Source organism: Trichomycterus rosablanca, chromosome 2 (assembly GCF_030014385.1).
Source record: "Trichomycterus rosablanca isolate fTriRos1 chromosome 2, fTriRos1.hap1, whole genome shotgun sequence".
In the NCBI taxonomy this organism is placed as follows: domain Eukaryota; kingdom Metazoa; phylum Chordata; class Actinopteri; order Siluriformes; family Trichomycteridae; genus Trichomycterus; species Trichomycterus rosablanca.
The window spans coordinates 46,038,537-46,063,690 of record NC_085989.1 but is presented as its reverse complement, the minus strand read 5'-3'; the positions used below and the strand labels follow the sequence as shown (position 1 = coordinate 46,063,690).

The window sequence follows — 25,154 nt, the reverse complement described above, 5'->3', positions numbered from 1 at the left end:
ATCATGCCATCTTTAATAATAATTAAGCTCTGGGCTCACCAGCTCAGATTGGCTGGGCTCAGTCATGGAATCATGTCCTTCTGCCTTGCCAAATATGGCTGGCAGAGGAGGCATGGATGTGTCTGTACCTCTTAACTGACAGTTACTTGTACCTTGTTGCCTGTTAGATCATTCGAGGTTTCTGTTTATGATAATTTCTCTCACAGATTTGCTTTTCTCTCTGTTGGGAAACCTGCTTTTTTCTTGAAACCATGATGCCAGGCTTGAACCAGTCCAGTTTTTGCCTGGCAAATGATGCCAGCATACTTTATCTTTTTCTGGGAACTCAATGTCGTGGCACTTTTCGGGCGTCATGAGGGAACCACCCTGGATGAGCAAACAAATGAGCCAAGTTTGAACCCATGCTGCACCAATTGGTGGACTTCTTCTGGGTTCCCTTTGTTTCCTCTTTTTCCAAGAACTTGGTTGGTCAGAGGCGTTCTGAGAAGCTTCCCATGTTGTGACTAGGGATGCACCGATCCGATATTAAGATCGGATATCGGTCCCGATATTACCAAAATGAGATGGATCGGATATCGGATAATCAGGCCGATCCATGGGTCCGATACGTTCACTTTAGTTCGTTTGCTACGCGTGCTAAGCCCATAAAGGACGCGCTGCTGACGTATGGCGTATAACACAAACAAAAAGAGCAACATGGAGCGAGCCAAAGAGTCAGCTGCATGGAGGTATTTCACGCTTGCTATGCTAACAAGTTCGATGGCAACATGTTTATTACTCATGTTTAGCTGCTATATTTTATTTTGAATTACAGTTTGCACTAAATATTTACAGATAAGTTTATTTGAAAAAGTTATTTAAGCGACTACTGTTTTTCTCACTGTCAGCAGCTACATTTTGGGTGTGTTAGAAAACCTAAGGAGCTGCCTCGCTGTCTTACTGTCTACATAAGCGGCTGCCTCAGTAGAGAGGATTCTAATAAGTCATCAACTCATAAGTCAGGTTATTCGAACGCGTTACATAGCGATTCCATCGGGTTTAGCATTTAGCATCTTGCCATTAAAAACAATGAACTGAGGTAGCACAGCGCTAACGCTAACGTCAATATAACATTTCCCTTCATGTACCGATAACGGTTACATTTCCTGACAAGCTCGAACTTGCAAATAAAAACACTCGGTATAAGTTTATACAAGTTAAAAATCAGTAATATTTTATTTACGTTTGATAATAACTCCATTCGTTTCTCCGCCCCGTCAGCTATGTTTATTTTTCTGTGAGAGAAGAGCACCCGACCCGCAATGAATGCTGGGATTGCTTTGGTAACCAAGGCAGCGTCGGATGCTCACTCGTTGAGTGAAAATAACACTGAAATATTAAGATGCCTATTTATTATTTTATTGACAAATAAATAGCAGTTCAGTACATTTATATCTGTGTTAATTATATATTGTTTTGCAAACTTAGTAATGTTTAAGTCAATTCTGATGCCTTAAGTCTTTCCCACATAATAAAGTATACGGTTTATTAATTCAACAATGGTATCGGATCGGTATCGGGTATCGGCCGATATGCAAAGTATATGTATCGGATCGGTATCGGAACTGAAAAAGTTGGATCGGTGCATCCCTAGTTGTGACACCCAGTGTTCATGTGTATTCTATCCCCTTTTTTATCCACTTTCTCTGTCGTAGGCTGTGGATGGTTTTTTACTGTTTCCATTATTTTGGTCACTGCTTTAATTTTCCTATTAGCCTTTTTGTTTGTGACTTTTTAGCCACAGTTTTGTTCTACCTTGTATAAAAAACCTGCAAACTGGGTTAAATCCCTGCTACTACTAAGTTTTCACTGGTGGGGCCCTGAGCAAGACCCTTAAACCTCAATAGCTTGTACAGTATTCAGTCATAACTGTAAGTTTAAAAAAGAAAGCATCTGCTAAACCTAAATGTAATTTAAATACTGTGTGGCTTACAGCCAGGTGTACACATACTTTTGGCCATATATTGTACGTTATATTCATTTATGTGTATTTATGGTTAGATGTAAAGTTGAAGTGTTCTGGCATATGTCGTTTCATGTCATAACAGGGTTTGATATAAAAAGCTGAAGCATCCAGTCCCCAACTTCTTCACATTTTTCATGGCAACCCTAACAATCCCTGACACCTTTGTAATGTCATAATATTAAGAGTGAAAATGACCCCTGGGCATACAGGTCAAGCCCCTTGGGGTCCATGGTCCACCAATTTTCTACGACGTTTGAGTAAGCATTTAACCAACGTATTATAATGCAAAATGTACCAGCTGGCTAGTGTAGGAAAATAACTCACCAGCTGACACACTCACACACTTACACACAGCTGTTCCATCCAAAGCCCCTATCACGGTTCCCTAATTTGGGCAAAATGCACAATACATAATCGTATTCCCATATTTAAAGACTATTCTGTAATTTGAGTAACATTAGTTTTCATTAATCATGATCCATGAACTCATCTTCACCTTTCTGCTCATGAGGAGCGTCTGGTTTTAAAAGAAGAGCTTATTTTCCTCCTGGGACCCCACCCAACACACTGACACCAGCATATTTTCTAGTGACGGAACAGGAGACTCTATTAAAATGAGCTGGCCATGTCAAGCCCCAGTCATAAGACTGATTACAGCTGCTCAGGGAGTTAGAACTGATGTGCCCTAGAACCATTCCTATTTATTATCAATGTAATAGATTGGATTTGATCCAAATCCCCCTAAACTAGCAATCCCATATGGACAAAATTGATCAGAATAATACAATCACTGTTACGTTTATAATAAAATAAAATATTTGGGAGATGCTCTTTTGATTCTTAGTTTCTTGTCATTCTGAGGGATCAATATTATTGGGATTAAGTTGAAAACCAGTATGTTTATATATAATGGTATACAAAGGGTAGTCAACGATTTTGTTACTAGACTAGCAATCATAAGGATGCCGAGTCAAGCCCTATCATTGATAGGTTGTCGCTGTTGGGCCCCTGACCACGGCCCTTAACCCTGACTGGATTGCATTTGGTCACAGTTGAAACCATCTTCAAATAAAAATGCCACTAAATGCCAAATGCACATTTATAGCTAATTGTAAATACACTGATTTATATATCTAATCAAAGACAATGTGCTGGACAAATAAGTAAACATTATTTCACTGCTAATCAACCATTTGGCCAGAAAGAGATTTAAATTGTTTATTAAATTAATAAAAGAGAAATAAAGAAGAATATTACACAGGTATATCCAGAAAACACTGGACCCGTGAAGTCTACAACTTTGTGCTGGACCAAGAGGCCCATAAAATTTGCTTACTGGTAAATGGCTGGCCCATTAAAAAGAGCCAGACTTGACCCTAACTGACTGACTAGGGTCATAATAGTAAGCTGCCTAAACATTATGTTGGCTACCCAGACCCTAGCCAGACCCTACTCATCACTGTTTGTGGAGGCCAGGAGTGGGCTAACCTATGCAGGCCACATGTAGACTTTGTATGGTCCTGTCCACAGTTAGGACTTAATGTTTGTGCAAAGATAAAAAGACAAAGCAAAAGAATGTGGGCGTCAATTCCATGCCATGGAAATCAAATCGACCTGTAAAACTCCACTGGCTGTTGGTAAAAGCAGCTGGAAAGTGCTTAGTCGTTTCTTCATATCAGTGTTACTTTTACAAAATCTGTTAAGTGATTTGAGTTGAAAACGACGAAATGTGGAATGTGGAATCGACTCCATTTATTAAAAAAAAACAACAACTCCAAATACGACACGGAGTCGGTTCAGAATCAAATAGAAGTTCTTTTCCAGGGTATTGTCTTTCGCAGCCATGAACTTGTATTTGAAGTTCTTGAATTCGATTCAATCTCATTCAAACACTTAAAATACGAACTAAATACGGCTTAAAAGTAAACAGGTTTGGTTGCCAAGAAAAATATTAAACGATGAAGTATTTTATGTGGACTTGTTTTTGAGTTAAAGTTTTTGAATCGAAGAATCGAAACTATAATCAACTCCATTTTGAAAACTTGGAATGTACAGAGGAATCGGCTCAGAATCAAACGGCTCTCGCTGTCAAAAGCATTTTAGCAATTGTTAGACAAATAATTTCGCATATCAAACTTTAATTTTTGGTTGTATTTGTAAAAAAAAAAAAAATGGAATATACGTATCATAATCTATATATGTAATGAGAATACATTTTTGTTATACAGCGGATGCAGGTTTGTCAAATCGACACAAACGCCTAATATTATACTTTATATATATATATATATATATATATATATATATATATATATATATATATATTATTAGCTATTAAATTTGATTATTTACTCTATACATTTTGGACGTTAAGTTCATGGAACCGAGGAACCGAATGTGGAATCGACTCTTATTTTCATCCATTGCCTACACATCAAATGACTCAGAATAGAACAGCTGTCGTTGCCAAGGAAATTTCTTTAGCAACCGTTAGCCTAAGTTTTTGCACAGCAAACTAGCATTTTAATATTTAATACATTTTAATAATCAATAAACTAGATTAAGTGACATTTTATATTGAAATAAAAAGTTATATTTGTGTAATTAGGATCCGCTAATTGTCGGCAGTGAGAGGGTGGATGCAGACTAGTCAAAATCTTTAGACAGTAATAGCTAAAACGTCTAATATTATTGTTTTTCGGTATATTCTCATATTATTATATAAATACATATGGAAAATCCGGATTCTTTTAATATTTTAGGATCATATTAAGTAAAATATGACTGATTTTGTTCAATGTACATGAAAAAATAGCTGAAAATGTGTTTTTAACAGACAGACACCAGCAGCCCGCTGTCATTTCAATAGCTGAGGCTAAAACACGAGACATTCTGTGTTTAATCCACCTAGATCCGGTATAAACAGCCACATCTGTACAGAATATTCGGCTTTAAATCTTTATCACGTTGATCTGTACTGAATGTGTGATTTTTCTTTTGTTTGCTCTATATCTTATTACCTGGAGCTATTCTTTGCGCCGGGGTCCATCCCTTGGAAAGTGGTGGTCGTCGTCATGTTGGCACGATTGTTTTAATTGCAAAAGCTAGCTTTTTAAAGGCGTTTTCAGCTCTTCTGACCAGTAAACGTGTAGAAAAACTGCTTGATATTCCGCCTGTACGGACTCCGCCCGACTCGGGATGAATTGAAAATCTGAGCTGCTGCTCTGCTGAGTTATACCTCCCAGCCCACAATGTCCCGCCTACTGTCAAATAAAAGACTTTGATTGGTTACGGCCAAGATTACGCGGATTTTGATTGGACGGATTTACCTTCGCTCAAGGTTACATTCTTTTTGCCCTCATTCCACCCAAATGACAGGCGGGCGATGTAGCGTCCATTATGGTGCAACGATCAGACGAATAAAACTGCCCTTTTAAACAGAATACCAGACCTATACAGCATTTAACAGCATTATCAACCTATTTTACTCTATCATTAATGAAAAAGACCTCCACAAAAGCAGCACTGGGCAGATATCATTTGTCTAGTGGACCTTCTCAGCAAAAGCACTAGTCGAATATAGACATATCTTAATATCTAACAATATATCTTTACTTTTATGGCCCTTGGCATCGAAGTCAGTGGAAGAGTCCATCAGAACCCACAGGTCATGATGCTACAACCTGAGGCCCAGATCAGATTTAAGATAGATACTTCATTGATCCAGTAGGCCATTTGGAAAGTTGCGGGCAGGAGCAGTAATTTGGACAGGCGGACGATGCAGCGTCCATGCAGCGCTCATTACGGTGCGACGATCAGACGAATAAAATGCCCTTTTAAACATGAACACCAGACATATTCAGCAATTAACCGCATTATCAACCTATTCCAGCCAACCGTTAATGAAAAAGACCTCCACAAATCAGCACTGGGCAGATATAATTTGTCTAGTGGACATTCTCAGCAAAAGCACTAGTTGAATATAGGCATATCTTGATATCTAACAATATATCTTTACTCTTTTGGGTCCATGTCTACTTATGGCCCTTGGCGTCGAAGTCACTGGAAGAGTCCATCAGAACCCACAGGTCATGATGCTACAACCTGAGGCCCAGATCAGATTTAGATAGATACTTCAATGGTCCAGTAGGTCATTCGGACAGTTGTAGGCAGGAGCAGCAGGTCAAGTGTATAGTGAACTTGCATTTTATGGGTTGTTTTAGTATATATAGCCTAATTATTAAATACATAGAGACAGATACATAGATAGATTGATAGATGGATCAGATTTAGATAAATATTTCAGTGATCCATAAGTCATTTTGAGGGTTGCTGGCAGGAGCAGTAATTTGGACAGGCGGCGATGCAGCATCCATTATGGTGCAACAATCAGACGAATAAAATGCCCTTTTAAACAAAATACCAGACATATACAGCAATTAACAGCATTATCAACCTATTCCACCCATCCGTTAATGAAAAAGACCTCCACAAAAACACCAGTGGGCAGATGTCATTTGTGTAGTGGACCATCTCAGCTAAAGCACTAAGTAGAAATGTTGGGCCACTAACAATAAAGGCATATCTTGATATCTAACACTATATCTCTACTTTTTTGGGTTCCCATCTATTTATGGCCCTTGGTGTCGAAGTCCTGAGTCACTGGAAGAGTTGGAACCCACAGGTCTGGATAGATACTTCATTGATCCAGTAGGTATTTTAGACAGGCGGGTGATGCAGGGTCCATTAATGTACAAGGATCAGACGAAGAAAATGCCCTTTTAAACAGGAGGACCAGGCATATCCAGCAATTAACATCATTATCAACCTATTCCATCCAACCGTTAAGGAAAAAGACCTGGATCTATACTGGATCTATACTTTTTTGGGTCCTTGTCTACTTATGGCCCTTGGCGTTGAAGTCCTGAGTCACTGGAAGAATTTTATCAGAACCCACAGGTAACAATGCTACAACCTGAGGCCCAGATCAGCTTTAGATAGAATACATTAATCCAGTAGGTCATTTGGATGGTTGCAGGATGGGAGCAACAGGTCAAGTGTATAATGAACTTGCATTTTATGGGTTGTTTTAGTATATATAGCCTAATTTTTGAATACATGGTGTCAGGTGGAGCCTCGCACCTGTAAGGTTATAAGATATGAACCCAACTGCAAGAGTTGAACAATACTGTGAGAAAAGAACAGCAACCAGAAAAGGCAAAAGGATAGCTAAAATAATAAGTGACCAGAAAGATGAGTGTGGTAGTCGAGTAGAAGACATCACAATCTACATAAAAAAGGATGTTGGCCCCACAGGGACATGAGCATACACTGGTGGCAGGTGGTTATACGCCTTTCCCACAGGGACATCAGTAATGACCCCCTTGCAAAATGCAGTAGTGGGCCAATGTAATTCACCACTGCCACCTGAGCACCAACATGGATATTTTTTAATTTTTATTTGCTTAATCCTGGTCTGAATCACTGTGGGTCGGGTCCAAAGCAGAAACACTCAAGACAAAGTCCCCAATCATGTCTGTATAGACATGCCCTGCCAGCTAAAAGCACTATTGAGATTCAAACCTAGATCTCAGCAGTGTCTGGCTAGTGTAATAGACCATTAGGCCACCTAAACAGCATAAATATACATCTGTTTAGTTAGCGTATGTAGCACGTCATGTAGTTTTTTTTTTTTTTTTTAGTATTATTTGTTCATTTATTTGTCATTCAAGTTCAATAATAATTTTGTTAAGCAGTCAATTACCTGGTAACAACCCATGCTACCTGCCTAATTTTCAACATTCAAAAAAAAAAAAAGACAAAATTAAGGTAAAAACAATTATTTTTATTTTAACAAATGATTTCTTAAACAATACAGAAGGTTTACTTAATCAGGATTTTCTTATTCTTACATCACCTACTGAAACTGGGACGTATCTACTACTATTACTAAAAACATGAATAAAATATTTCCAAATTTGTCCAAAGGCAGCTAACAAAAACATTCTGATTGGCGGTAAAAAAGAACTTGTCTTGTATTCTTGTATTAGAGAGAAACCAGTAACAGAAGAAATGTTTACAAGACGAGAACGATGCATCTTTGCCAAATCACGTTCGTGTCAAAATCTCATTTTCATGTGATATGCAATTAAATAATCATCGAGTACTTGCTGACCTGGACCACGCCAGGGAAGGCAGGGGTGGTAAATACACGGCCCTTTTCCACTGCATGGTACACCACAGTAGATTTTATTGAAGTGGTTTCCTGAAAACATTTTCCTAATTTAATGTACACCAAAAGCCTTATCCTGGTCAAGATTAAAGCAGATCAGATATAGCCAATCATGTTTGTGTAGACACCTGGCTAGGAGATAGCACCGCTGTTCGAAACCGGATCCCAAAGGTAGAGGGCTATCATAACTGCTGCGCCACCCGAGCAACTTGTAAATGAAACACCGCAACTGCAGCAGGGCAAACTGAAAATCACATTTGGTGCTACTGCTATTGCTTACGTTTACATTTTCAGCATTTAGCAGACGCTTTTCTCCAAAGCGACTTACAATTGTGACCATAAACACTGCAAGCAATTGAGGGTAAAGGACCTTGCTCAAAAGCCCAACAGTGGCAACCTGGCAGATGTGGGGCTTGAACCAGCAACCCTCTGATTACTAGTCCTGTACACTAACCCCAGAGCTACCACCCTGTTTACAGTTACTGCTTTCAATAGCATTCGGAAACAGACAGCAGCTTTCAGGCACGCTACAGATAGCTCTGGATTTGGATGCGTACAGTATTATACTGTAGGGAACCATGCAATGGAAAAAGGCAATAAAAGGTGGAGGTGCAACCTTTAAATCTGCTCCTGGGTCACTGCTGCCAGGGCTGCATCTGTTCAGACTGGTGTGTGTGTGTGTGTGCAGGTATTTATGCTCATTATTACAAGCTGATCCAGCTATAGAAATAAGACGATGCCAGAAATTCTGTCTATTATATGTACGGTCGTTCCTGGCGTTTCTAGTCCTTGGGTATGACTGTATAAGGCGCGTTTATATGATCCCAGTTGTTGTGCTTCAAAGCAGCATGCAAATGACTGAAATATGCAGAACTATGTATGAATCAGTACAATCGGCTGCATATTATAATTACATTTGGTGAAAAGCATTAAACTTGTTGCTCAGCTCTTCTACTTTGTGTACGCTGGCTCGGATGACATTAAAAATCAATAAAAGGTTTGACTTTATTAGACTGCTGACACAAGTCATCAGGTCCATCTCTAGTATGGGATGCACTGATCAGCTGGATATAACTATATGGCCAAAAGTATTTGGACACCTGACCATGAGCTTGTTAGACAAACCAGTTTAAAAACAAGTATTATTAAAATGACCTAGAGTGTCCCCTATGTGATCTCTTTTAGATAGAACAACATGTGTATGGCTGGGCACTGATGTCGGTCAATAAAGCCTAAATTAATGTTCCAGTTAATCCCAAGAGGGGCTGAGGTCAAGACTCTGTGCAGGACACGGGAGTTTCTTTAAACCGAGCTTTGCTTCATGTCTTTTTAGAGCTTGCTTTGTGCACAGGGGCACAGTCATGCTAGAAGAGGAAAGGGCCTTCCCTAAACTGTTGCTGCAAAGTTGGAAGTATATAATTTCCTTTATATAATTGAGTAATTACACCTGTTAGAAATTGTTGCGGCTGAAACACATTGCTTCATGAATTAGACGGGGTGTCCCAATACTTTTGTCCATACACTGCACATCTCTCGAAATTGTCCAAGAGTTTCAGGGTTGAATCTTCCCAAACAAAATCTGGGCTCGACGTGTTTCAGATCTGACAGCGTTCACCTGTGTATAAAGCTTATTTCATTTACGTTCAAAACGGAAAAGTGGGCGTGGGGATAAAACACAGTATACGCCAGCAGACGTGCGTAACTGTGTAGGAAGAGGGAGGGAAGATAAAGAGAGGGGGGAGGGACCCGGCAGTTTTAGTGCTTAGACGAATCCTCCTGTCTGTTGCTGGAAAACATCAATCGTGTCCTCGTCCTCCATTTCCAACTGTGGGAAGAACAGACAAAGTGTAAACACGACGTGCGTCTGCAGGCGACATTTAACACTCCTGGAAGCTTCACACAGGCAATATATATACACAATATATACACTGATCAGCCATAACATTAAAACCACCTCCTTGTTTCCACACACACTGTCCATTTTATCAGCTCCACTTACCATATAGAAGCACTTTGTAGTTCTACAATCACTGACTGTAGTCCATCTGTTACTCTGCATGCTTTGTTAGCCCCCTTTCATGCTGTTCTTTAATGGTCAGGACCCCCACAGGACCACTACAGAGTATGTATTATTTAGGTGATGGATCATTCTCAGCACTGCAGTGACACTGACATGGTGGTGGTGTGTTAGTGTGTGTTGTGCTGGTATGAGTGGATCAGACACAGCAACGCTGATGGAGTTTCTAAACACTTGACTGTCACTGCTGGACTGAGAATAGTCCACCAACCACTGATGAGTTCTAGAAGATGACCAGCTGGGGCCAGCTGTAGCCTAGTGGTTAAGGTACTAGACCAGTGATCAGAGGGTCGCTGGTTCAAGCCCCACCACTGCCAGGTTGCTGCTGTTGGGCCCTTGAGCAAGGCCCTTAACCCTCAATTGCTCAAACTATATACTGTAACTGTAATGTAAGTCGCTTTGGATAAAGGCGTCTGCTAAATGCTGAAAATGTAAATGTAAATGACCAACTCAAACAGCAGCAATAGATGAGCGATCATCTTTGACTTCTACATCTACAAGGTGGACCAACTAGGTAGGAGTGTCTAATAGAGTGGACAGTGAGTGGACACGGTATTTAAAAACTCCAGCAGCGCTGCTGTGTCTGATCCACTCATACCAGCACAACACACACTAACACACCACCATCATGTCAGTGTCACTGCAGTGCTGAGAATCATCCACCACCTAAATAATACCTGCTCTGTAGTGGTCCTGTGGGGGTCCTGACCATTGAAGAACAGGGTGAAAACAGGCTAAAAAAAGTGTGTAGAGAAACAGATGGACTACAGTCAGTAATTGTAGAACTTCAATGTGCTCTTATGGAAAATGGACAGTGAGTGTAGAAACAAGGAGGTGAGTTTAATGTTATGGCTGATCAGTGTATCTTAAATTAAGTGCATTAAGAGTCTTTCTTTCAAGCAGTGCAGACCTGCAACAAACATTCTCCAGCAAGTGTCAAGTAAAAATGACAACAAAATGCAAAGCAATACAAATATCATCTCTAACAGCAGTTAGTTTTCATTTATCTTTTGTTATAGTTCAGCTAGGGGCGCTCAGGTGGGTCTCCAGTAAAACACTGATAAAACACTGAGATTCGAACCCTTGACTCTCAGCAGTGCTATCGGCCAGTCTGGCACCTCACAGACATGATTGGCTACATGAAGGGGAAGAGGGGGTGGCTGAACAGCGTAGATATTGGTAGGTGCATTTATCAGTGCGCTCTCAGTGCTGGTCCCAAGTCTGGATAAAAATCAGAAGGGTTGAATTAGAAAAGGTATTGGACCGGAATGATCCGCAAATATGGAATCAGCAGGAAGTAAAAAAAAAAAATTCTAATACAGTTTCATCCATGTACAGGAAACCACTCCTGTTTCTCTAGTTTGTCGCAGAGATTTACTTGAAGAAATGCAAAAAACGTATCAGGGTTTATGTAAAAGCCTCAGTTCGGGCGGCTTCAAAGAAATGATGGGTGGGTACAGCCAGTGCTTTATCTTGAGGGTTGCTTGGTGGTGCAGCGGTAAAGTATGCTAGCACACTACCGCTGAGATCTAGGTAGTGGCCTGAATATCAGCACTGCCAGTCAACTACATGTATATTTACGTTTAACGTTTAGCAGACACTTTTAGCCAAAGCAACTTAGAATTGTGACTGGATACAATTCAAGAGACTGAGGATTATGGGCCTTGCTCAGTAGCCTAACAGTGACAACCTGGTGGTGGGGCTTGCACCAGCAACCCTTTTTGCATTGTTCTGAGCTACCACTGGCAGGTGGGCATGATACTGTAAGCCGCACCCCCTGCTGAGCCATAATACTAAGGGTAAACTTTCTCTCACAATTTCTCAAAACGAGTAAATAAGCTTGTGTCAGCTGCTCGTCCTCTTTGGAAATAAGACGTTGGTAAGAGATACCATGATACACTGAAAACAGTCATATAACCAGGGCCCTACTCAATTCACATTAAGAAAAAACTTGCTTAATTTCACGGACCTTGTTTTTCAAAAATCACAGATTTCACAGAATTTTTTAGAGAAAAGAGCCACATTTCACTTCAGTCATTAAACTACACTCATAAAATTAAATTATAGAATAAATAGAAGCTACAATAAACAGCACAGCTACCTTACTGGTTGAATGTAAACTTAAAACATCCAGCTACGGTCTCAAATACGAAAATACTCGTCTGTGTTTTGACACACCCCCTCCGCGTCCAAAGAATTGGTTGGGAGTTTTCCAAACTCAGTTACCCGAGGTGTGTTTTTAGCTGATTTACACTTCGACAACTGGGACATTTTTTTTTTTTTAAATGCATTTTCTCCCCATTTTCCTCCCGAGTTAGCGCACTCAATTTTGTCTTCCGCTGCTGAGAGATACCAGATTGCATCCGAGGAGAGCACGTCGCTGTACACGCCTCTTCCGACACGTGCACAGCCCTCCTCTTCTCGCCCCTGCATTCTGCACAGGCGTCTCTTCCGCCATTCAGGGTCCTTACACAGCGTATGAAGACCCACCCACCCACACATAGTCCGGCCCCCACCCTGCAGATACGGTGGCCAATTAGTATCTGCTGCACGCACTGCAAATTATGCCCGCTAGATGGCGCCCAGCCGACCGGGTGGCAACACCGAGTTTCGAACCGGGGAGTTCAGAAACTCGGTGCTGGTGTGCTAGCGGAATATCCGGATGCACCAACAACTGGGACATTTTGACTAAGTGATTGCTAACTGAATTGCCGTAGGATTGCAAGGACGCCTCATAGTGCATATTAACCAGTAACCTTGAGACACTTGAACACTACATGAATGAAAAACATTACATCGCTAAACACAAACATTGAATTTCACAGCAAATTGCATATTACACGGGAAAAGGGTCATTTCACGGTCTGTGACGCGATTTTCACGGCCGTGAATAAAGTAGGGCCTTACTTACAGAATATTTTATCCCTCTAGCATCACTACAAAATTTACAATCAGAGTGCCTCGTAATGTCACTGTTATGTTCCAGCACAGTAAAGTGCAGCGTGATCGCCGAGTCTGACGACTGTAACTGTCAGGACGAGCATTTCAGCTTTAATGATCTATTGATTATATTTATTGATCTCAACACAACTGTAGCCTTCCTTTGTGTCATAAATGAAAGGAAATGAGGGGCTTGCAGTAAGACCTTCCCATCTGCATAAAATACGCATTTACATCTGCGCTCGTGCAGCTGACAGATGCTTTCTGTTAAAACACACGCATTCAGCGGGAGGACTTCTGACGAGTCCCATTTAAAACTAAAGTGTTTGAACAAAGCAGAAAAAAGGTGAAGGTGTTTGCATAGTCGAGATTCTGACCTGAAAACAAAACATTTCCCTAATAGTAAAATAGTAAAACGTAGGTTGGTACCTGTGCGGGTGTGTCTGTCTCATTAATGGGCTGCCCATCAAACCGGAATCGGATCTGTCTCATCGTCAGTCCCTGAAAACAAAGAAAAAAAGAGGAAAAAGATCAATTTTCATTATTGACTGCTTTGAAATCAGCACAAGACCAGATTACCCAAGAGACAGTAAGCAATTCCCCACTGCTGAGTGGCTAGAATAGAGGTTCAGGGAGCCGGGACGTGTCACATGATTTCATCTCCGAAGCAAAGTCACTATCTAACATACACATCAGAAATCAGAGTTCAAAACCCCTGTGACCTGTGACTATACCTTGTCTGATAGCTATATAATAATATACATACACTGATCAGCCACAACATTAAAACCACCTCCTTGTTTCTACACTCACTGTCCATTTTATCAGCTCCACTTACCATATAGAAGCACTTTGTAGTTCTACAATTACTGACTGTAGTCTATTCTATTTGTCTACATACCTTTTTAGTCTTCTTTCACCCTGTTATTCAATGGTCAGGACTCACAGGACCACTACAGAGCAGGTATTATTTAGGTGGTGGATCATTCTCAGTACTGCAGTGACACTGACATGGTGGTGGTGTGTTAGTGTGTGTTGTGCTGGTATGAGTGGATCAGACACAGCAGCGCTGCTGGAGTTTTTAAATACCGTGTCCACTCACTGTCCACTCTATTAGACACTCCTACCTAGTTGGTCCACCTTGTAGATGTAAAGTCAGAGACGATCGCTCATCTATTGCTGCTGTTTGAGTTGGTCATCTTCTAGACCTTCATCACTGGTCACAGGACACTGCCCACGGGGCGCTGTTGGCTGGATGTTTTTGATTGATGGACTATTCTCAGTCAGGCAGTGACTGTGAGGTGTTTAAAAACTCCATCAGCGTTGCTGTGTCTGATCCACTCATACCAGCACAACACACACTAACACACCACCACCATGTCTCCACCTAAATAACACCTGCTCTGTGGTGGTCCTGGGAGAGTCCTGACCATTGAAGAACAGCATGAAAGAGGCTAACAAAGCATGCAGAGAAACAGATGGACTACAGTCAGTAATTGTAGAACTACAAAGTGCTTCTATATGGTAAGTGGAGCTGATAAAATGGACAGTGAGTGTAGAAACAAGGAGGTGGTTTTAATGCTGCGCTACCTGGCCTTATGTGAAAAGTAATTTCCCCCTCACCTTCTAAATCAACCAGTTAACCAAATTCAATTGACAACTGGGTTAAATTTTAATAGCCACACCCAGGCATGATCACTGCCAGAACTGTTCAATCTAAACATCACTTAAACAGAACCTGTCTGGCAATGTAAAGCAGACTAGAGTCTCAAAAAGCAGCACATGATGCCACGTTGTAAAGAGATTCAAAACTATTGCTTAGGGTCTGGGACTCCAGTGAACCACACTGAGAGTCATTATCCACAAATGCAAAAAAACTGTGTCCGGCCTATCAAAAATTCCACAATAAGCAGGACACTGAGCAAAAATGACATTGATGGGAGAGCTGGAAGGCTCAAACCACTGCTGACCAAATAGAACACAAAGGCTTTTGTTTGGCAAAACATCTAGATGACCCTCAAGGTTTTATAAATTATACTGTCTGGACTGATGAGCAAAAGGTGGAACTTTTTTAAGGACATGGGTCCTGTTCTGGTGTAAATCTAACACCACATTCCACCATAAAAACATCATACCAACAGTGCAACATGGTGGTGGTAGTGTGATGGTCTTGGGCTAATTTGCTTCCACAGGACCTAGACGACCATGAATTCTGCTCTCTATCAGAAAATCCTCTCGTTACTTCATGACCTAAAGCTTAAGTGCATTTACAAAGCAGGACGATGATCCGAAGCACACACGTCCACCTCTGAATGACAAAAAAAAGAAACAAATGATGTTTGTGGACGACTCAAAGTTCGGACTTGAATCTTATTGAGATGCTGCAGCAAGACCTTAAACGAGCAGTTCATGTTGGAAAACCCTCCAATGTGGCAGCAAAGAAGAGTGAAACAAAATTCTGCCAAAGGTGGCACAACTAGTACTTTTCTCAGGATGATATAGACTTTGAATAATTCTTTATCGCCAATAAATTGAATAATCATTTAAAACCTGTTCTTTGTGTTTACTCTGTACAAACAGCACACCTAGCATAAATCAAATCGCTTAATTCTAAGACTGGACACATGGTTAGACACATGGCTAATAATAGAATGCACCGTTTGGCTGCAAAGCAAGTCTGTATTTGTGGTGCTAGACAGCAGAAATGAATTGTCATTCGTCTAACGCCCCAGACGTCCTCACCACTACACAAGTCATTACTTAAACAGCCCACAATGAGATTATGGGCTGTAGCCTGGTCAAAGCAAAAAGCCAAACTGGCACTTAGGTACCATCTTAACCTCATACATTAGTCTAATCCAGCACTGTAGCTGGAAACGTGTCACTGCAAACGTACAAGGGTCCTTTGAGGGAAGGCTGATTTTTCTGAGGTTGCACTGGCATGTGGTTAAAAAAAAAAGAGCTTTAACTGAAGACAGAAAGGTTTTGTACTCCAGGATTGTTTTCACCCACCCTGGCAACCTCATCAGCACTGAGGAATCAACATGATGGAACCAGAAGTGGAAAATAGTGGTTCATCAGTAATTCACCACTCTACATCTACATGTAGTAAAGCAGACAATACTGAATGGCTGCTAATATCAGCGCTCGGGTGGTATAGCAATCTAACAAGCTTAACTGCTGCTGCAACAGCAACTCCTGGGGTCTGTCCAAAAACCTAGTGATCTCTCTACATAAACGCATTTTATATCAGCCTACACTCCTGAGAAGAGGGCATGACTAAATTCTTAGATTCCTTAAAATGCTCCTACTGAGGTGCCTTAATTCTTTTTTTTTTTTTTTTTTTTCCTTTTTCTCCCCCTTTAGTGCATCCAATTGTTCATTTTGCATTGTGCTTCCTCTCTGTCTATGCCGAACCCCGCCCTGACCGAGGAGATCGAAGCTAACCCATATCCCCTCCGAAACATGGGCAGCAGCCGGATGCATTTTTGCCACCCGCACATTGATGAGTGTGGCGCCACCTAGCGTTGCATGCGGAGAGACACACCCTAAGGGCACTCTTCCTCATCTCTTGTGCAGGCGCCTCTAATCAGCCGGCAGAGGTCGTAATCGCATTCTGACAGAGAGAGACCCACATCCGGTTCTTTGTCCCACCCCTCTTTGTCGTTGCTCATACAGCCGCTCAGCCTCGAACCGGTGAGGCAGAGCTGCATTCGATACGAGGTTCTCAGAATCCAGCTCTGGTTGCAGCGTGTCTTTTTACCGCTGCGCCACCCGAGCGGCTGAGGCGCCTTAATTCTGAGTGATAATCTGACTGAATAACGAGGGAGCGTCCGATGCTTCCTCAGCGCTGAAGGCAATCCCAGCATTCAGTGCGGCACAACTTTTCTCACAGAAAAATACGAAAATGACGGATGGATGCGGAGCAACCAACGGAGTTCTTTTCAAATGTAAATAAATTCTTATTGATGTTTAATGTGTATAAAGGTGCACAAGTATCATTTATTTGCAAATTCAGGCTCATTGGGGACAGTTGAACCATTTCGGTACACGGAGGGAGACGTTAGCTGACGTGATAGCGGGCTAACTGTGTTAGCTTAGTAAGCTAAAACTGAGCTGACGTAATCGGTGTAATCGCTGTAAAAGTAGTGAGTCTAAATAATCTGCCTTATGAGTTTGATATCTTATTAGAATCCTCTCTACTGAGGCAGCTGATCAGGTAGATAGTAGGTAGCAAGGCAGCTCACTAGGTTTTCGAACAGACCCCTGGTGTCTGGTCGATTAGTGGAGGAAGACATAGAGCATAGCGTGGTTCTCCATACACGGAACTGTTGTGATTCGTCTGTTATTGTCCGTTTTTGGACCTGGATGTTCACGCTGTCATCGACTGCTTCTTTTCACCTACCAGAGGCGGCCAGTAATGTGTAAGGAGAGCCATGCACTGCCATCCGCAATCACCCACCCCTTGTGCAGGCTCATCAGTGAGCCAGCAGAGGCCGTAATTGCAGCAATAATGAGGAATCCCTGCACGAACATTGCCCCCCTCACACATCCCCTCCACAGTCACACACCCAGCTGGTCATAGAGCCAATCGAGCACTGGACTTTTTTTGTTCAAGAATGTATAGATCACCAGAGCTTAGGGGTTTACTGGACTAATCCTTAAACCCCAATTGCTTGCATGGTATTCACACCCAGCTGGAAGTCTCTTTGGATAAAAATGTCCATGACTAACTGACGTAAACGTAAACATATAAGAAGCCAGTTTGTCTTGTTAAAAGCATTTTTTATTGTCCTTTTCATCATGGTCATGGTCACCGGGAGTCTGGTTTCACTGGGAACCCCCAAGACATAGCCAATTCCTCTCTGTCCCAGACATAGCCAATCATGTCTGCATAGACTCGACTGGTCGATAGCACCACTGAGATTCAAAGCCAAATTCCAGTGGAAATGGACTAGCGCAATACATCACTGTGCCACCAAAGAGATTGTCTATAGTAAAGCTAATACAAAATTCTGAAAATGTGCGATGATTAGGGATGTAACGATGCACCACAAGACAGTTAAAATCGATTCAAATCAGTTTACATGTATAATGAATCGATATTCACTTTAAACAGCAGAGGGCGCTGGTGCTATTCACCTCGCCTGGTTGACGTCACTACAGGGTTGCCAGGTTCGGAATTTTCCAGCCAAATTTATTTATGTGAGGATACTTTCTTTATTTGTATTATTCATTTATTTATTATTATATATATTATTTATTTATTAATGTGGGATTTGTTTTAAAATTTCATTTCAGTTTTTTATTTTACACAAAAAGGGAAATGTGCAGCATTGTTTTGCATAGTTTGTACCTACCTCAGAAATAAAAGGACATTCATTATTTAGATAAATAAAAGATAAGCACAAATACAGTGTTTTATTTTTTTAAAGAGAAATAATAAAAGGAAACTTCATTCATTCATTCATAATTTTGTTTAAAAAAATCGGGGAAAAAATCGTATAGTAAACCCAGTTTCGTGATTCGCATCACATCGTGGGTAGAGTGTATCGTTACATCCCTAGTGATGATAGCGGTGTTCGGTGTTGTGTCGCAGACCCCAGCTTACTCTCACTCACCTGTCTCTCGCAGTAGGCCTTCATGAGTTTGCTGAGCGGCGTGTGCCTCTTGATCTTGAACTGCACCACCGAGCCGTCCTGTCCTGCCACCTTTAGGTTGATGTGGTCATTGTTCTCGGTTTTCACTCCCTCCTGCCAACACACCAATGCACACATTAAACAGGTGATCTCAAGAGGTTTTATCTCAGGATTGTTTCGGTAAGCTGATTTGTTTACTCAAACCCTTATGCATAGAACAAACATTTTTCCTTTAGCTCTTTTATTTGAGTCTGACTGATAATCAATTCTGTTTTCACCATTTTCACCCAATCTAGTCATTTCCAGTGTTTATTACAATTACTGTGCTACTTGCACCACCCCCTACTGACCAAAAAGGGCTGCAGACAAGAAAGGCGCATCACATACAGGGAATCATGCTTTGCTGTATGTAATCCTGCACAAACACCAGGATTCATTTATATTCACACTACTGGCATTCAGCAGACACTTTTAATTTACTTTTAAAATGTAAATTACACGCAATTGTGAGCAAACCTGTCAGTTGTGGGGTTATATCAACAACCTTCTGATTACTAGTCCATTTTTCTGACCACTGAGCTGCCGTTGCAGAAGCAATAATGAAAAACGCTGTTCAAGGTTCTCGTCTTTTTTTTCCCTTTTCATTCACTGTCATCAATCGCTTTTTCCGGTCCGGGTCCTTTCTGTGTGGAGTTTGCATGTTCTCCCCGCGTCTGCTAGGGTTTACTCCGGGAGCTCCGGTTCCCTCCCACAGTACAAAGACGTGCAAGTGAGGTGAACTGGAGATACTAAATTGTCCGTGACTGTGTTTGATATTAAAAACTTAAACTGATGAATCTTGTGTAACCAGTAACTACCTTCTCAATCAAGTGTTTTTTCGTGTGGTCGGGATTGCAGCGGGTCTGGTTCCTTGGAAGAAACACTGGTCGCAAGGCAGGAATTCACTGGACAGGGCTCAGACATGGCCAATTACGTCTGTAAGGACTCCCGACTGGCCGATAACAATGCTGAGATTAGAACTTGGATCCGGATGCCGCTTTCTCAGTCGTACAAAGGTGTGCTTCCATCAAATACTTATTTTTTGCCATTTTTTATTATACTGACCATCGTGCCTTAAATATGGTTCATATGACCGATGTACATGCAAGACACCCACTTATTACGTTTGGTGCCAATCCTAAAACTGCTCTGTGTGCCACTTTCTACTTTTTCTTGTAGTTTTTACGATGGAACACAATCAGAATGAGCGAAGGGATGAATGTGTTGCCCTGTACAGGGTGCGCCCCTGTCCTCCGACCAATGTTTTAAGAAGGTGAAGGTCTGTATTTGTCATTTATTAATATACTTGTGTAGAGTACAATGAAATTCTTTTTCCGCACATCCCAGCTTGTGTTTTGGAAGCTGGGGTCAGAGCGCAGGGTCAGGCATCGTATGGCGCCCCTGGAGCAGACAGGATTAGGGGCCTTGCTCAAGGGCCCAACAGTGGCTGCATAGCAGAGCTGGGATTTGAACTTTCAACCTTTTGATTGTTTATTAGGATTTTAACGTCATGTTTTACAACGGTAGTTACTCATTACACAAGGTTCATCAGCTCACACAAGGTCATATCAAACACAGTCATGGACAATTTAATATCTCCAGTTCACCTCACTTGCACGTCTTTGGACTGTGGGAGGAAACCGGAGCTCCCGGAGGAAACCCACGCAAACTCCACACATAAAGGATCCAGACCGCTCCACCTGGGGATCGAACCCAGGACCTTCTCGCTGTGTGGCGACAGTGCTACCCACCAAACCACCGTGCCGCCCAACCTTTTGATTGATAGCCCACAGCTCTACCCACTAGACTACCACTACCCTACTGTTTCCAGGTGGCGCTGACCCCAGTATATCACTATGGTTTGTTGACTATGATACGTATTACCTTTTTTAACAGTAAATGATACAATAAATCCTCCTGTTTATTAATAATTTCTTAGTTTCTTTATTCTTAGCACACAGTGTGTTTTAAAACTGTGATGTTTTTAATATTACTGTGAGGTTTGGCACTGGAATGTCTTTTTTTTTTAACTCAGATTTAATGTGTTTTAATGAAGCCAGCTCATTAGCCTGGACATTTTAGCTTCAGTGCTAACTGCTAAGCTAACGTTATGGCGGTTGGACAGGCGCGTGCACGATTCTTCCGGCGTTTCTATAGCAGCAGTTCCAGTATTTATCCACTAAGCGGAAAATTCTCCACCCACCCTAAATATTCACTTTTAATCAATACTATCCTCTCTAAATCCCACATTCTCAGAGTTTAAGCTGTAAAGCCAGCGCTGTGCCACACGAACATGTAATAAACACTCACCTTGGGTTTCTCGTCTGCCATGGTTATTGTATTAGCGCCACACAAAGACTACGCGGGGACGCGCACGTACGCGCCCCCGCGCATAAAACCGGCGCCTACGTGCGCGGGCACGACTCGATTGCGCGTTCCCAGTGAGCCTCGACGATTGGTCCGAGCGGGGCGCGCATGACGATTGCGTCGAGCGCGAACCCGAGCCACGCTCCCGTCTGAGCTGTGCTTGTGAACGTGCACGCGCATCGCCCAAACGTCTTTTCTTTACAAACGGCCACACAGAAAACGGCCAAAAATCGGCCTAAATGGTGCTGCTATGTAGTTATTTGTGAATAATCCAGTCTAAAGAGAGCTAAATGAGTGGAAACAGTGTGTTTGATGTAGTAAAATAAAGTGTTTGTGCATGTATAAAACACTGGTGTTAATGTTGTGATGAGGTGAAGGGAAGCCATGTTTGTCAGTAATGGAGCTGCAGTTCTGTTAAATAAAGACATAAAACCCGATCCTGGACTGACCCTTTAAGCCTTTGAAGGAAACACTTGCATTTTTCCCTTTTTTAAGAAATGAATGTTCACAACTGTAACATAAGAAATTTAATTCAAATGTTTACATTCCATTTGAAGTCACATACGATTAGGGTTGCCAACTTGCAGAACTGGAATGACGAAAGGCATAGGGTGGTGGTGGTGGGGGGGGCTGTTGGCGTTTAGGGTTGCACCTATAAAAAATAAAACGGGTCTTACTCCATCATAGGAAAATTATCAAAATGTTTTATTTAGGCTGTTTAACATTTATTATTTTCATTATTTACAATAATAAATCAGAACCATATTTTAGGCAAAACAACATGCGTGAAGAACATCATGTAACATTTTTTCTCAATAGTGCAAACAACATTTTTACATAATCCATCTTCACACTGACATGCAGCCCCGGTTCTAGACTGCGTTGCTTAAGGGGCAGTGAGAAAATCTGGGAGGAAGGGGGGCAATGCCCACCCCAGCGCCCCTGCTTGTGTTACTTTAGTTTCGCCCTAAGCCGGATTCGAACCTAGGGGGCACTGTGCTACTCAAACAACGGAGCAATAAACAGGTTGTTATGCTGATATGCCTGCGCACACACGGCGTTACTAAGACTAAAAGTGAACACTACTTAAAATAATAACCAAACGCTTTATAATTCCCACGGTAGCAGCAGTTTCCTTCTGTTTCATACATATCGGCCTGTCTCAGTCTAATCTGCAGCATTTCTCTCCCATTGATAAAAATACTGAACAAAGTGCGTCCCATATCAGTTCAATACGTAACATGACTTTTAGTTTCCAAATAAGGAACGATTCCGTATTTTACGGGATGGTTGGCAACCCTACATAGGATACCAGGATAACAATCTTCTCCTTAATGTCAGCAAGACAAAGGAGCTGATGGTGGACTGCATCATAAAGCAGGAGAGAAGCTACCATCCTGTTTTGATCAGTGAAACTGCAGTGGAAAGAGTAGACAGTAGAGATGGGACGATCGGGGGTTTTGGCACCGATAGTCGATTTCGACTGATGACATGCAATTTTTAGCGCAAAATCAGCAGTAAATAATAAAGTAACCAAACAATTATTTTTTTCACCCACAGGAGACATATCTTATTAGTCTAACTGACCACACACACACACACAGGTTTAATGTTATCCAGTTTAGTCTGAAAAAAACTTAAAAAGAGCCTCACAGTGAAGATAAACCGAAAGCAACAGCGTGTGTGTGTTTCTTTAAAAAAAACGCTTTGTTCACAGTGTCGCTTTAAATGATTCTGATTCAGGAGTCGAATGTGACGCGTAAGTTTCTCTCTCCGTGTTTACTGTTATTAATAAATGCTGTGGTTTTAAATAAACACCAGCTACTACAGAACATTTTGTGTGACTTTCTTACATTAAAAAGCTTCATTAAAAAGCTTAATTAAACCGCTATTACCACAGAGCGGTCACCGAGTCAGACTCGTTCCGTCTAAGGAGCTAAAAGTTCTGATGACCCTAAAAGTTTAGCAGATGATCCTGAACCAACGAATTTGGTAATGAATAAACTTTTACCTCTGATTGGCTCTGTAACGTTTTCTGTTCTCATCTACATCACAAGTAAGAACCGCTCACGATTTACCAAAGTGAACCAGGAGTTTATATAACGTGCTGATAGAATCGACTCAGATGTGACGGGGTTGAATTATCTTTTTAAAGTAAATATTACAATCAGCAAAATTACATCGTATGTATGATGCACAACGTTAATGATGTTATTTTAGGTCATGAAGAGCTTTCACTGTGGTTTCTGTACGATGGTTGATGAATGGTGATGTGATGGTTGGTGCTTCGTAGCTCAAAGTCTGGATCAATCCACTGAGCTGTTAACTTAACATGGTCTTTATATATCACACGATCGGATCGGCTACTTTTAGGAAATATCGCCGATAGCATATTTTGATTAAAAATCGGCCGATACCGATTCATAGCCGATCGATCGTCCCATCTCTAGTAGACAGTTTTAAGTACCTTGGAGTCCACATCTTAAAGGACCTGTCATGGTCCTGCCACACTATCACGCTGGCAAAGAAGGCCCGTCAGCGTCTATATCACCTTAGACGCTTAACATACTTCTAATTACCCTTCAAGGTACTTCATAACTTCTACACCTGCACCACTGAAAGCACCATAACAGGAAACATCACAGCCTGCTTTCGGAAATGGCACCAAGCAGCGCATCATCTGGACCGAGCTTCCTGACCTGCAGTCCATATATAGGAAACGGTGCTGGTCAAGGGCCAGGAAGATAGTAAGGGACCCCAGTCATTCCAATAATGAGCTGTTTTCTCTGTTACGGTCTGGAAAGCATTTAAGCTCCTTGAAAGTTAAAACAGAGAGGATGAGAAGGAGCTTTTCCCCCCACAAGCTATTCAGGCCCTCAAGCTAAATAGCAATCAGGACTAAATTTACACTAAAGTTATATATACACCGATCAGCCATAACATTAAAACCACCTCCTTGTTCCTACATTCACTGTCCATTTTGTCAGCTTTACTTACCATATAGAAGCACTTTGTAGTTCTACAATTACTGACTGTAGTCCATCTGTTTCTCTGCATGCTTTGTTATATCCAGTCAACATCGTCCCGTGGGCAGCGTTCCGTGACCACTGATGAAGGTCTAGAAGATGACCAACTCAAATAGCAGCAATAGATGAGCGCTCGTCTCTGACTTTACATCTACAAGGTGGACCAACTAGGTAGGAGTGTCTAATAGAGTGGACACAGTATTTAAAAACTCCAGCAGCGCTGCTGTCTCTGATCCACTCATACCAGCACAACACACATGATATACAGTATGTTCAGTTCAGTTCTTGCACAACTTTTCCTTGTCACTTTTGCACAATTGGTTCACTTAAAATTGTTTCTATTTTTTAAATTATATTTTATGTTTCTTTTTTTTTCAATGTTAATTTTAAATTTTCTGATTGTCTACACTTGTTACATTTTAAAACATTTCTATTTTTAGTAGAAATATATGTCTTGTCCATTTTTTTGTACTAATTACTAATGTGGACGAGCATTCACAAAAGCATTTCACTGCCAGTTGTACTGTGTAGAACTTGACAAATAAACTTTGATTTGATTTGACGTACTGTGTATCATGGCTATTTCTGTAGCTTTTTCTTTGTCCAAAATAAGGTTTCACATAATAAGGTAACCAGAGTTTTAAATAAAATCCAAGGACATTTTTGTTCGGCAGGCTTACATTAAAATATCCAATAATAATATCTATGAATGAAAAATTGGGATTGCTTTGGTTCTGGTAAATTCTTATTTTTTTGTCTTCTTTTTTCTTTACCTTTTTTCTCATTGTTTTTACTGTTTTTGGTTTATTCCTATTACCTTCTTTCATTT

The 25,154-nt window shown here is 41.2% G+C and overlaps 2 protein-coding genes across 2 annotated transcripts in view; both read right to left on the bottom strand.

Annotated features, from left to right (window-relative positions):
* jpt1b (Jupiter microtubule associated homolog 1b) overlaps positions 1-5,225 on the bottom strand; it is a 41,215-nt gene extending 35,990 nt beyond the window's left edge. The window contains exon 1 of the mRNA XM_063016609.1: positions 5,026-5,225. Coding sequence (XP_062872679.1) covers positions 5,026-5,081 — 56 coding nt within the window. The 5' untranslated portion in view covers positions 5,082-5,225. The remainder of the gene's footprint in view (positions 1-5,025) is intronic.
* Positions 5,226-7,829: 2,604 nt separating this feature from the next.
* Positions 7,830-21,351, bottom strand: sumo2b (small ubiquitin like modifier 2b). Its single transcript, XM_063016622.1, has 4 exons — positions 21,243-21,351; positions 18,876-19,007; positions 13,684-13,755; positions 7,830-10,062 (listed from the first exon to the last, which is right to left on the bottom strand). The coding sequence occupies exons 1-4, from the start codon at positions 21,261-21,263 to the stop codon at positions 10,000-10,002; spliced, it is 288 nt and encodes a 95-aa protein (XP_062872692.1). The 5' UTR covers positions 21,264-21,351; the 3' UTR covers positions 7,830-9,999.
* Positions 21,352-25,154: the final 3,803 nt, after the last annotated feature.

Excerpts from the sequence above, each read along its gene's own strand:
- sumo2b (XM_063016622.1), bottom strand. The coding sequence starts at position 21,263 with ATGGCAGACGAGAAACCCAAG. Across the intron at positions 13,756-18,875 it reads AGGCCTACTGCGAGAGACAG|GGACTGACGATGAGACAGAT; the intron begins GTGAGTGAGAGT and ends CTTTGTTTTCAG. Across the intron at positions 10,063-13,683 it reads AGACAGACACACCCGCACAG|TTGGAAATGGAGGACGAGGA; the intron begins GTACCAACCTAC and ends TTCTTCCCACAG.